General features: G+C 39.3%; 1 protein-coding gene across 1 annotated transcript in view; it reads right to left on the bottom strand.

The window, feature by feature from the left end:
• The window catches only part of LOC124625804 (2-methoxy-6-polyprenyl-1,4-benzoquinol methylase, mitochondrial), a 167,836-nt gene that overhangs the window by 124,316 nt on the left and 30,049 nt on the right, over window positions 1-13,471 (bottom strand). The window contains exon 3 of the mRNA XM_047149267.1: window positions 9,084-9,438. Within this exon, the coding sequence (XP_047005223.1) occupies window positions 9,084-9,438 (355 nt within the window). The remainder of the gene's footprint in view (window positions 1-9,083; window positions 9,439-13,471) is intronic.

The raw sequence follows: 13,471 nt of genomic DNA, 5'->3' as shown, positions 1-13,471 counted from the left end.
TTCCAGTGTAAGTTGGAATTGAGTAGAGGTCAGAGGAAACTATATCTACGACCTTCTGCATACCGTGTAGAAACAGGCTGAGCTGCGACAGGACTGCATCTTGACCATTCAATGGAAATGGGAACTGAGAGAAGGACGAGGATTTTTGCTACTGCACTGTGGTGTACCCCCAGACTATGTACAAGTACTACAGAACCATGTCCATTCACATCTATCCCCCCAACATGCTACCTTCGTTATTCTGTAATATCTCTCATCTATAATTCTCGACAGTCCAATTATGTATACCTTTCCTGATTCTAAACCCATAGTGTTTCACTTCTCTCCAGTCTCATATTTCTGAATTTTGCTGCATGAGAAATTTACTGTTCTAAAAACCTCACATTTTTTAGCATCGCTTTTCTCCTCAGTCGTTATCACTACTGCAGAGAGAAAGTCGTCTGGCCATTCACCTCTTTTAGACATCTTATTACATACGTAAGTCAACTCTTTCACACCACCACTCTCAAGGCTCTTAAACTACTCTGCTGGTAATACATCAGTAGCACTTGCTTTTATGATTCTTCATCTCCCTTAAAGCCCTTTTTACTGCTCCTTCCATGTTGCAGCATCCTTTGTCCTCTTCTGTAACTATCATCTCCTCTTCTAATTGAATATTGTTTGGTTTTTGATTAGCCTCATATAGGATCTCTATATACTCCTGTCAGCTTCCCAACATTTACTCCAGTTTATGAGCCATTGTACCACCCATCAGTTCTTTCTATTACCATACCTGTCCTGCTTATCTTTACTTCAAAAATTAATTCAGCCACTAATCTACACATCATTTCATACTTTCCTTTCTTTTCTAATTTATCTGTTTCCTTACATATCTCTTTCATTGATGTCTTACTTATCTGTTCTCTTTCTCTCCTTAATTCATTACTCAGCTTTCAGCTTTCTCTCCCTTCCTCAATTCCTATTGTCTAACATTTCCTTCTTTCTTTTGTCTTACTTAATACTGTATTTGTTATCCATTTTTTCCTTTCTTATGAACTTCCTCACCCCTACAACCTTTCCTTCTTTCTTCCATCTTACGTAGTATTCTATCTGTTAGCCATTCATTCCTTTCTTACAAACTTCCTCACACCTACAACTTCTTCTGCAGATTTCTTAAGGTTCTGTCTCATCCTCTTCCACTTCGGGTTTGCACTCTGTTCATTGGGCTCCTTTCACATTTTGACATAAATGTGTTTTCCAACTGAGCATCCTTACCTTCTTCCTTCAGTCTTTCTAGGTCAAATTTCTCTCTAGGTTTTCCTCCTCTCCCTCTTTTCACCTTATTTGCCAGTCCTCCACCACCAAGTTGTGGTCTAAATCTATGTCTGCTCTGGAGATCAAGTGGTAGTCCACAGTAGTATGTGGTGTAACTTGTGTGCCCTTGTCAAGGGTAGTAAAGAGGTTACGAACAGAAGAGCCAGTTGCTGTGAGTGTCATCAGCTAAAACAGAAGCACCAGGTTCCAGTCAAGAATTCAGAATGCCTCCTTCACTATGTTGTACATTAAGCAGTGAGGTAAAAGCTTTCTTCACCCTTACTGTTTGAACAGGTCTCACCAAGATATCCAAAAGTGAAGAGAGCCATGTTGAAGCAGTCACCCTGCAGGCAGTACATAAGCTACACAACCGCCCACTGGGTCAAAGAGAAAGATTTTTTCAGGTGGACAAATTTTTTTGAATTACAGTTACCTGTCATTGCCTCACCGATAACGATTAAAAACAACTTAGTAAAACATTGTGGCATTCTTTTAAAAAGAAATGGACTACCATTCATCTTTGTAGTTTAAATAAATGATGGAAAACAGTAATCTGAACAGCCAGCCTGTTGATCTGACAATGGTGTCATACCCTTATTATGGTAACAAAAGAGGGGACTGCCCTACATTTTCATTTACGGGTTAAGCAAATTTTTCACTGGAAGGACTGGCCTCTTATGTTTCAAAAATAAACTGTAGGCCCAAGACACGCCACTCTTGGTTTCCCACAGGGATTGAATTGAGCCCTGCTCTCTTTGTTTGTACAGCAGACTTGGGAACCGAGCTACTGAGAGCTATAACAACACTCCAATATGCTGGTGAGACATGTATACGTACTTCTGACAGCAGCCATGCAGAAACGAGGAGAGTAATGAGTGCAGCAGCAGCCCAATCAGGAACCTGGTTGACATCTAAAGTTGACAGATCTCAGCCCTTAAGATGACATAGTCAATTTTGGCAGGCAAAATATTCCACAAGCAATTACACACACAGGATTAAAGAACCAGATTTTTCCAGTGAAGCATCAAACTAAATTTCTAGGAATGCCAATGGACTCACATCTCTCCTGGGCAGGGCATATCGCATATCTCATAGAGAAGATCCAGCTTTATCTCGACATGTTGTACTCGGTCACAAGAGTACGGTGGAGTGTGAATCATAACGTGCTACTATTAATATACAAGAGTCTCATAAGGTCTAAAACTGACTACAGAAGCATGCTCTTCTGAAGAAGCAACAGGAAATAAATTTGAAAACTACAAAGACTCCAGTTTAGTTGCACCAGAACTTGCCTAGGAGCTACGTGTTCTATGCCAACAAATGCAATGTTAAGCTACAGAAATGCGCAATGCCCTACAGTGGAAACTAATAATGGATATATTCCTTCTAAGAAGACTTACTGCAATTGACCAGATTGTGATACAGAAAGTCAAAAGATGGTTTCGAGAACACATGAACAGAGAGGGAATAAACACGGCACTAAAATCGGAACTATGTACAAACTTAATAAACCTAAAGGACATCTTACCTAATCTCCGAAGAACCCCTACATGTCCTATTTCAGAACACTAGTATAACAAAATAACTTCAGTAGATGATGTCTTCTTCTACCCAACAACAACAACTAATGATGCAGAACAATATCTCCAGATTTATAATGACAGCTCCAAAACCCCAGATAATGGTAGAGTGGATTGCGCTTTCATATGCCCAAGCACAAATGGCAAAGAATTGATATTAATTTTAAGTGAAGTTTCTAAGTTTTCAGCAGAAGCTGTAGCTATACTCGCAGGTTTAAATTATTTGCAGACCCTCACAGCAAGAAGCATTTTGATTTTAACAGACTGCAGAAGCTTGCTTTCAAACTTGCAGACACCTACCATTGTTGAGAAATCTAATCAATTGGTAATGGACGTCATGAAAACCACCAAAGAAAACAAATACATCGGAAAGAAGATAACATTTATGTGAATCAAATGATTTGGCAACATTAAATATAGTGAGATGGCCGGTACTTTTATAAAAATCTTATTACTGTAATCATCAGACACGAAGACTACCTTACGCAGAAGAACAAGACAACAACAGAACAATGAATATCGAGCCTCACTGCACATTAAAGGGAAATATTAGGGTCAAATACAGCTGAACATTCCTTCAAAGCCCTGGTTCTACACAGTTAAGGTAAACAAAAAATTTATAAACTCCGTAATCCAAACGAGATTTAATTGTGGATCTTTCACAAGCCATCTTCACCGATTACACATCCAAGACAATTATTATTGTGACTGTGATGGAATAACAGTAGGGGATATCAGTCAGCTCTTTTTCGAATGTAAACTACTGGTATATGAAAACCAGCTAATCAAATTTATTCAACAATTAATCAAATGCCATCAACCATTTGCAACTTCCATACCAACTCTCCAGTATCAAAATAATATCTGACTTCTAAAATTAATTATGAAATTTTTAAGTACATGTAACTGCACTTTGTAAAACACAAAAATACTGAAAGATGGCTGTATGGGCCTTCAGGCCAACACTCAAAATAAATAAATAAAAAGAGCACTAATGAACTGTTTAATTGCTGATGTATGAAAATAATATGACAACTCAAGTTTTCTCTGATGAGAGAGCACTAAAGAATAAACGATTCAAGAAAGTGAAATAAGAAGGCTATAGTTATCAACATATTACATTAACAGGCATAAAATCGAAGGATTGATGAGTTATTACTAAAGTAGAAGTGTGTTACCATATAAATATTGGAAAGATTAAGTAAAATGTATAAGCATAACTTGAATTATTGTCAAAAGAACTCAAAAAGCTATCTTTCAATACATAAAGTGATCATTTCTCTAAAGAAAAAAGTATGTTTCACATATGCAAAGTATGTAAACATTCAGTACTACATTTCTGCATTTGTTTTGGATGTGAGCAGAATGTGACCACTTCAATAATAAAGAATAATAATAAACCTTATAGTTTAGTAGCAATGAATAGATCCCTGACACAGTCATTGACAACAAGTATTTATTGGAAGCTGATGACTTCTTGGAGAAGCATGCATGTGTATGATTAGTAACAAATATTAAAATGAAAGTTGGAGGAATAATATGAAAGAGGCTCATTATTAGATGACTTATTAGAATATATGCATAAGTTATGGCATTAGAAGAAATATAGGTAAAAAAGTACAATGGAAGGAGTCAGGAATGGTACGTTTGGAATAATTGAGTAGAGTCGATATGCTACAGAGAAACTTCATCATTGAGATGCATAAAGATAAGGGTCAGAGGCTGTGCGTACTGTTCAAGTTTTAAGATGGAGCATACCCGATTTTATGGAGGTACTGGAGAGGTCAAGGATAGGCAAATTCAGGGAACGGATGGTCTAATCCTTTGTCAGGTGAATCCGTACATAGAGTGACCTGACCCGGTTTTTGTATAAAGGGAATGATAAAGAGACAATCACATTGCAAAGATGAAAAAGTACTTACGCAGTACTTGTCTGTAGCTAAAGGTGTAAGCACAGCTCTTACAGAGATAGGAAGCTGTACAGCAACTGCTAGTCACACTGCTAGAGTGTTCTGCAAAACAACTCAAGACTACTAGACTTACCTGGGCACTGATGCCTCTCTGAGTTTACATTTCTGTACATGTCTGACTTATCACAGATTTGAAACTATGGAGAATTGTGTACATTAAAATGTCAGCATGTAATACATTAAAATGTCAGCATGTAACTCCTTATGGTGAAAGTGAACTTAAACATTTTCTATCTCAATTAATTTGAGAACTTACGTAGTTTAATCAGTTAATTGAAGGGAAAATAAATGCAATTACCTTTGAGTAAGACTACCATAATAATGATATAGCCTGACCAAAGAGGGCAAATATATCTCATGCTTTTGTCTACAAAAATGAAACATTATGAATATAATAGAGGGAAACATTCCACGTGGGAAAAATATATCTAAAAACAAAGAAGATGTGACTTACCAAACGAAAGTGCTGGCAGGTTGATAGACACACAAACATACACACAAAATTCTAGCTTTCGCAACCAACGGCTGCTTCATCAGGAAAGAGGGAAGGAGAGGGAAAGACGAAAGTATGTGGGTTTTAAGGGAGAGGGTAAGGAGTCATTCCAATCCCAGGAGCGGAAAGACTTACCTTAGGGGGAAAAAAGGACAGGTATACACTCGTATACACACACATATCCATCCGCACGTACACAGACAGATGCATTGGGGCAGCTGGGGGAGGATGCACGTCACCCAAACAGACAGGCATGTGAGGGCAGCCGATGTTATCACAGGTGCAGTAGCTTATCTCCTCAGGATCACTCATCAGAACAACATTACTGATACACGAGCATGGCTACAGGTAACAGCTAGTGTTATTTATACATTGATTGTTAGTTGCAATGCGTGTAAAATGACTCTCCTCCAGTGAAGTATAACTGCTCTCATTCAGATACCTTTCAACTGAAATTGATGCAAAGTGACACAGAAGGTTACACCAAGTGTTGTCAGTACCACCACAAGGTGAACTCGTGCACAATCGAGAAGAAAGCAGGATCGTTACTGCAATACGATAACACTTACTCCAAAAATTCCCATTTCTTTTCCTGTCTTCTGACCAGCAGACCCAAGCATATGACTTTTTGAGTGTTCCGTAAAACATTTTCTGTAAATTTAGTTTGACAGGTACTTTAAACTTCCGATAAGTATTGCACCGACTTCTGGGAGTGGGGGAGTGTCACAGATGCAGAAGACGCAAATATTGTCGAATAATTCCCGAATAGCAAAACGTGGTGCCTTCAGGTGGAAGGTCAGTCCAAGCACTGCAGTGCTCGACCGAGCACAATCACTTATGCCCCGTTATTGCCTTCCTCTCACCTCCGAGCTGGTGCACCCACCCAGCAGCCAGTTACATACACACAGCATTATGCACACTCGAAACCATCATTATTCATCCAAAATAAAATTTGTTATGCAACAAAATATGCTTTGAAAATTTGCAAAAACCTGTCAAAAATCCCCACCTGTCCGTACAGATGTTAATTTCCCATTCTTTATACACACCTCTTCCTACAATTGACAGTATGATTTGTTCAGTAAATCCCTGACTGATTCCTTTCTGGAGCCCTATAAGAAACGATCTAGAGCTGCATTTCTAATGACCTACCTATCACACATCTCTGAAATCTTGTTGAAAAAAGACACATTACTACTAATTCATAACAACAAACAATCAGCTCAGTTTGCTAACTGGCTTTCCTGTTGAAATATAACAATGAAAACAATCAATTATTGATAAAATTATTTAATTGGATAGATAAATAATGCAGTCCCCAACAATCAGTCTTTCCTTTTCATCCTATACGGCAAGTCTCCCTGGACCCGCGATTCTGGGTGATGTTCCCAAAATCTACTCCTTTTCCTAGACCTCTGCAGTCCTTTTCCTTCACCCTTCTTCCTTCCCCTTCAACCCTTCTGCCTGAAGAAGGAGCCACTGGTTCCGAAAGCTTGCCAATCACAACAGCCTTTTATGTGTGTGTTCTGCCACCGCTTGGTGAGCAGATATTTTATCTATCCAATTAAATAATTTGAATTGTGGATGGATATGTGTGTGTGTGTGAGAGTGTATACCCGTCCTTTTTTCCCCCTAAGGTAAGTCTTTCCGGTCCCGGGATTGGAATGACTCCTTACCCTCTCCCTTAAAACCCATATCCTTTCGTCTTTCCCTCTCCTTCCCTCTTTCCTGATGAGGCAACAGTTTGTTGCGAAAGCTTGATTTTTGTGTGTATGTTTGTGTTTGTTTGTGTGTCTATCGACGTGCCAGCGCTTTCGTTTGGTAAGTCACATCATCTTTGTTTTTAGATATACAATTAAATAATTTACTGTTTAAATGATACATGCAATGTTGTAAGGGTTAAAAACATTTTGCATCATCCGCACGTTACTTACATTCTCTCAAGTAAGAAGTCCCAAAAACAAAATTACTGTAAAGTAGGGTAGATGGTATCGATTGGATGGACAGCAGAAGTAATAAACAACAGAAGAGTAGAAATTATTTTTGTACTGTTAGTTGTTTTGAAAAGTAGGCTTCTGATGTGTCTGAAATGAAAAGATTACAAAAGGGGAAGAGGACAGTCTGACATCCTGCTGGTGATGAAGACACTAGAGATGTGGTGCAAGTTCAGACTGATGGAGAGCCGTGTCTTGCAAAACAATCATCTCAGCACACCTGACCCAGGCAATCTGAGGGAAACCACAGGAAGCCTAAATCTGGATGGCTGGAATGGGATTTGAAGCATCTTACTCCCAACGAGAGCCAGTGCCTTTATCAGTGGGCAGTCTCACTCAGATGAAAGTTTACCATCAGTGTGCATTCCAAGTTCTGACTTAAACTGTGGACTTTTAATGTGATAACCACCTGTGGGTTGCTCAGTTGCTGATGGAGAGTCACATAATAGGGAGACAAGAACAGAATCAAATGGATTGAGTAACACCCAGGAGTGGAAGATGGCACCGGATAGGACAGGAAGGGAACAGGTGTCCGGCCAAGCAAACAATATGGTCTGGAGCTGGGCTGCATGAGTACTCTGTCGGATGCCGGCAGAGAAGGAAAGACTGAGAAGCAGATCGAATGGAGAGTGGGTAGGTGACATTAGAAGATTGTAGTGCCCAGACACCTTCATCTAGCAGTGGACATCAAATGGCTGGCAATTGCAGACAGAGTAGGAAGCGAGATTACGGTTAAACGTCTTCTCGAGGCCACAGTCACTAGAGGCAAGCAAAAGTTGAGATGTTGAGAAGGATCAAAAATGAAATAGTCCGGCACCTTTTTAAAGAAAGCCTTAAGCCTGTTTAAGGAAACCACAGAAAACCTATTTTCTGATAGTCACACACGGACCCGAGCTGCTACCCTACAGAGCGTGAGTCAGCACACGCGTCAAGCACTGGTTGCTCGCCTCATCATTTAGTCTGACTGAATTAGCAGAGCGGAAAATGCATCTTATTAAACCTTTGACATTTCGAACATATACTTAAATGAAATTTTAAGTAATTCTACCAGAACTAAAATGCCCCCTGAGTGAATAATGTAATTTAACTTTTCCTGTTATGTGCTACCTTCAGAGACAGAATCCCACAATTTGATATAGAGTTTTTAGTTTTTCAGATCTTAATTTTGTGGTAATTTGCCTAAAAATATGAAGATTACAGTTTATGTGTCATAAACAATGAGTTCATTAGAGATGGAGTACGAGCTCAGTTCAAGGATGGAAAATGGGTGAATCTAAACTGGATGGCCACAGGCGGGGAATCAAATGGCTGCCCTCCCAACACTGTGAGACCAGTCTCCGCCACCTCATCCTGCGCCATGTATCTGAGGGTAGCAGACAGCAGCTACACATGAAGGGAATAAACAGAAAGTGAAGGTGACATGAGAAGGAATATCCACAAAGTAACAAGTACCAGTTGAAACTAACAAAAAAAAAAAAAAAAAAAAAAAAAGAGTCAATCAATTATAGCTAGCAGCTACAAAATCTCACTTTAATGGAATGGTATTCAAATAAAGCTTTTCTTTTTGCCAATTACTTTGAAAAATGTTTTTCCCTTTTGTTTCCTATTTATTAACAAGAAACCTTTAATATTTACATAGAGATGAAATTCTTGGCCAGAGTTTTTCTATGGGCACTGTTAGGAACTGAAGCTTGACAACTGCAGACTTTGTTATGTGACTAAATATACAATAACAGATAAAAAATGCACTTACCACTGTAGAAGGCTGTTATTAACATGGCTGAATTCCAGACATAGAAATCTGCCTCCAGGCTTCAGGATTCTGTAGGCTTCTTGTACAACTTTATCAATGTGCGTGCAGTTTCTGATGCCGAATGCAATTGTGTAGGCACTGTAGCTGCAATCTTCTACGGGTAGGTTTTCAGCATCTCCACATAGCCACGAAATACGATCAGGGCTCAAGTTCGAGAGCTCTGCACGTCGTTTTCCCACATCGAGCATGGCACTATTGATATCACAAACAGTTACGTGGCCTGCTTCATCGTCAACAGTGGGAAATCGTTTTTTCAAGTTATCGATGTATCTGAGATATCGGAAGGCTATATCACCTACAGAAATTTGAATAATTATTCTTAATTACACAAACATTATAATGTTGGATGAAATAATACAATATCATTTCTCAAAAACTAGTTAAAAAATGCAAAATAATACTAACTAGTTTTCTGTATATTGAACACAAGTTTTCCACCCGAAGCTGTAGAAAATGTCAAATAAATCTGCTACTCTAAATAGTGTGTTATTGCCACCACCTGTAACATTGTAAGGTGACATTTCTAGTGCCCTTTGAACCATGTTCAGAATCATTTGTAATGCTTTGTAGCACTAACCACAGGGTCATAGTATGATTCCTTCACATATACACATCACTGTAATGCATTAGCAGTATACCAAACAAAGCACAGTGTAACACTGGATCTGTAACAGCTATCTGCTCCTTGTACTGAAGTGGACAAGTAAATACATGGTGGATGACTTCTCTAAATAAACTGTCCTTTCCTATATCACCCACCCCCTACCCTTTCTAAATTCATACGGTGCAAGATGCCAGCTCCTAAACTGCTTCTGTGGCTTACAGCAGGAGGTTACCACCGGCTGACACCTGTCCCTGACACAAGTGGCTGCTCTTTTACTCCTGCAGACTTCTCCTGTCCTATCAAATAACGTAGCTGGCAGGATATTGCAGGAAATATCTTGTAAACCATGCGGATTATGTTAAATAATATTGTAACTTATTTATATCACTGTTAATAAAAAATGTTATTAAAAGCCAAAATATTGAATCTAAATGCAGCACTCATGTGTATTGTACCACTGGAGGCACCAAAACTACAAACCATAAAATGTAAATACACAGATAACAAGTATTTTACACTATTTGTATGCCAGTATGTGTGAACAATGACAAAAGTAGGTAGTAAACTCTACCAAAGTATCTATCAATAATGTGACTTAACTCAATTAGGTACATACAGGGGACATTTAACTGGGCATCAGAACACATTAAATGATTGCTGGTGAGACAGGAAGAGCAGTCAGCAAGGATTAAATATGTAGCCACATTTCCAACCAAACATCAAACAAACTGGCCAGTCTACAGAGATTTCTTTTACGCAAATTTCTGCATTTATTTAGCATAATTCTGAAATTATGCCTACCAAGTACACAACCCCCCCATGAACCATGGACCTTGCCGTTGGTGGGGAGGCTTGCGTGCCTCAGCGATACAGATGGCCGTACCGTAGGTGCAACCACAACGGAGGGGTATCTGTTGAGAGGCCAGACAAACATGTGGTTCCTGAAGAGGGGCAGCAGCCTTTTCAGTAGTTGCAGGGGCAACAGTCTGGATGATTGACTGATCTGGCCTTGTAACATTAACCAAAACGGCCTTGCTGTGCTGGTACTGCGAACAGCTGAAAGCAAGGGGAAACTACAGCCGTAATTTTTCCCGAAGACATGCAGCTTTACTGTATGATTAAATAATGATGGCGTCCTCTTGGGTAAAATATTCCGGAGGTAAAATAGTCCCCCATTCGGATCTCCGGGCGGGGACTACTCAAGAGGACGTCGTTATCAGGAGAAAGAAAACTGGCATTCTACGGATCGGAGCGTGGAATGTCAGATCCCTTAATCGGGCAGGTAGGTTAGAAAATTTAAAAAGGGAAATGGATAGGTTAAAGTTAGATATAGTGGGAATTAGTGAAGTTCGGTGGCAGGAGGAACAAGACTTTTGGTCAGGTGATTACAGGGTTATAAATACAAAATCAAATAGGGGTAATGCAGGAGTAGGTTTAATAATGAATAAAAAAATAGGAGTGCGGGTTAGCTACTACAAACAGCATAGTGAACGAATTATTGTGGCCAAGATAGACACAAAGCCCATGCCTACTACAGTAGTACAAGTTTATATGCCAACTAGCTCGGCAGATGATGAAGAAATTGATGAAATGTATGACGAGATAAAAGAAATTATTCAGGTAGTGAAGGGAGACGAAAATTTAATAGTCATGGGTGACTGGAATTCGTCAGTAGGAAAAGGGAGAGAAGAAAACATAGTAGGTGAATATGGATTGGGGGGAAGAAATGAAAGAGGAAGCCGCCTTGTAGAATTTTGCACAGAGCATAACTTAATCATAGCTAACACTTGGTTCAAGAATCATAAAAGAAGGTTGTATACCTGGAAGAATCCTGGAGATACTAAAAGGTATCAGATAGATTATATAATGGTAAGACAGAGATTTAGGAACCAGGTTTTAAATTGTAAGACATTTCCAGGGGCAGATGTGGATTCTGACCACAATCTATTGATTATGAACTGCAGATTGAAACTGAAGAAACTGCAAAAAGGTGGGAATTTAAGGAGATGGGACCTGGATAAACTGAAAGAACCAGAGGTTGTAGAGAGTTTCAGGGAGAGTATAAGGGAACAATTGACAGGAATGGGGGAAGGAAATACAGTAGAAGAAGAATGGGTAGCTCTGAGGGATGAAGTAGTGAAGGCAGCAGAGGATCAAGTAGGTAAAAAGATGAGGGCTAATAGAAATCCTTGGGTAACAGAAGAAATATTGAACTTAATTGATGAAAGGAGAAAATATAAAAATGCAGTAAATGAAGCAGGCAAAAAGGAATACAGACGTCTCAAAAATGAGATCGACAGGAAGTGCAAAATGGCTAAGTGGGGATGGCTATAGGACAAATGTAAGGATGTAGAGGCTTGTCTCACTAGGGGTAAGATAGATACTGCCTACAGGAAAATTAAAGAGACCTTTGGAGAGAAGAGAACCACTTGTATGAATATCAAGAGCTCAGATGGAAACCCAGTTCTAAGCAAAGAAGGGAAGGCAGAAAGGTGGAAGGAGTATATAGAGGGTTTATACAAGGGCGATGTACTTGAGGACAATATTATGGAAATGGAAGAGGATGTAGATGAAGATGAAATGGGAGATAAGATACTGTGTGAAGAGTTTGACAGAGCACTGAAAGACCTGAGTCGAAACAAGGCCCTGGGAGTAGACAACATTCCATTACAACTACTGATGGCCTTGGGAGAGCCAGTCATGACAAAACTCTACCATCTGGTGAGCAAGATGTATGAGACAGGCGAAATACCCACAGACTTCAAGAAGAATATAATAATTCCAATCCCAAAGAAAGCAGGTGTTGACAGATGTGAAAATTACCGAACTATCAGTTTAATAAGTCACAGCTGCAAAATACTAACGCGAATTCTTTACAGACGAATGGAAAAACTGGTAGAAGCGGACCTCGGGGAAGATCAGTTTGGATTCCGTAGAAATGTTGGAACACATGAGGCAATACTAACCTTACGACTTATCTTAGAAGAAAGATTAAGAAAAGGCAAACCTACATTTCTAGCATTTGTAGACTTAGAGAAAGCTTTTGACAACGTTAACTGGAATACTCTCCTTCAAATTCTGAAGGTGGCAGGGGTAAAATACAGGGAGCGAAAGCCTATTTACAATTTGTGCAGAAACCAGATGGCAGTTATAAGGTCGAGGGACATGAAAGGGAAGCAGTGGTTGGGAAAGGAGTGAGACAGGGTTGTAGCCTCTCCCCGATGTTATTCAATCTGTATATTGAGCAAGCAGTAAAGGAAACAAAAGAAAAATTCGGAGTAGGTATTAAAATTCATGGAGAAGAAGTAAAAACTTTGAGGTTCGCCGATGACATTGTAATTCTGTCAGAGACAGCAAAGGACTTGGAAGAGCAGTTGAACGGAATGGACAGTGTCTTGAAAGGAGGATATAAGATGAACATCAACAAAAGCAAAACGAGGATAATGGAATGTAGTCAAATTAAATCGGGTGATGCTGAGGGGATTAGATTAGGAAATGAGACACTTAAAGTAGTAAAGGAGTTTTGCTATTTAGGGAGCAAAATAACTGATGATGGTCGAAGTAGAGAGGATATAAAATGTAGACTGGCAATGGCAAAGAAATCGTTTCTGAAGAAGAGAAATTTGTTAACATCGAGTATAGATTTAAGTGTCAGGAAGTCATTTCTGAAAGTATTTGTATGGAGTGTAGCCACGTATGGAAGTGAAACATGGACGATAACCAG

Source organism: Schistocerca americana, chromosome 8, assembly GCF_021461395.2.
Source record: "Schistocerca americana isolate TAMUIC-IGC-003095 chromosome 8, iqSchAmer2.1, whole genome shotgun sequence".
Taxonomy (NCBI): domain Eukaryota; kingdom Metazoa; phylum Arthropoda; class Insecta; order Orthoptera; family Acrididae; genus Schistocerca; species Schistocerca americana.
Note: the sequence above shows the minus strand (reverse complement) of the source record. Positions and strands in the feature narration are given on the sequence as shown.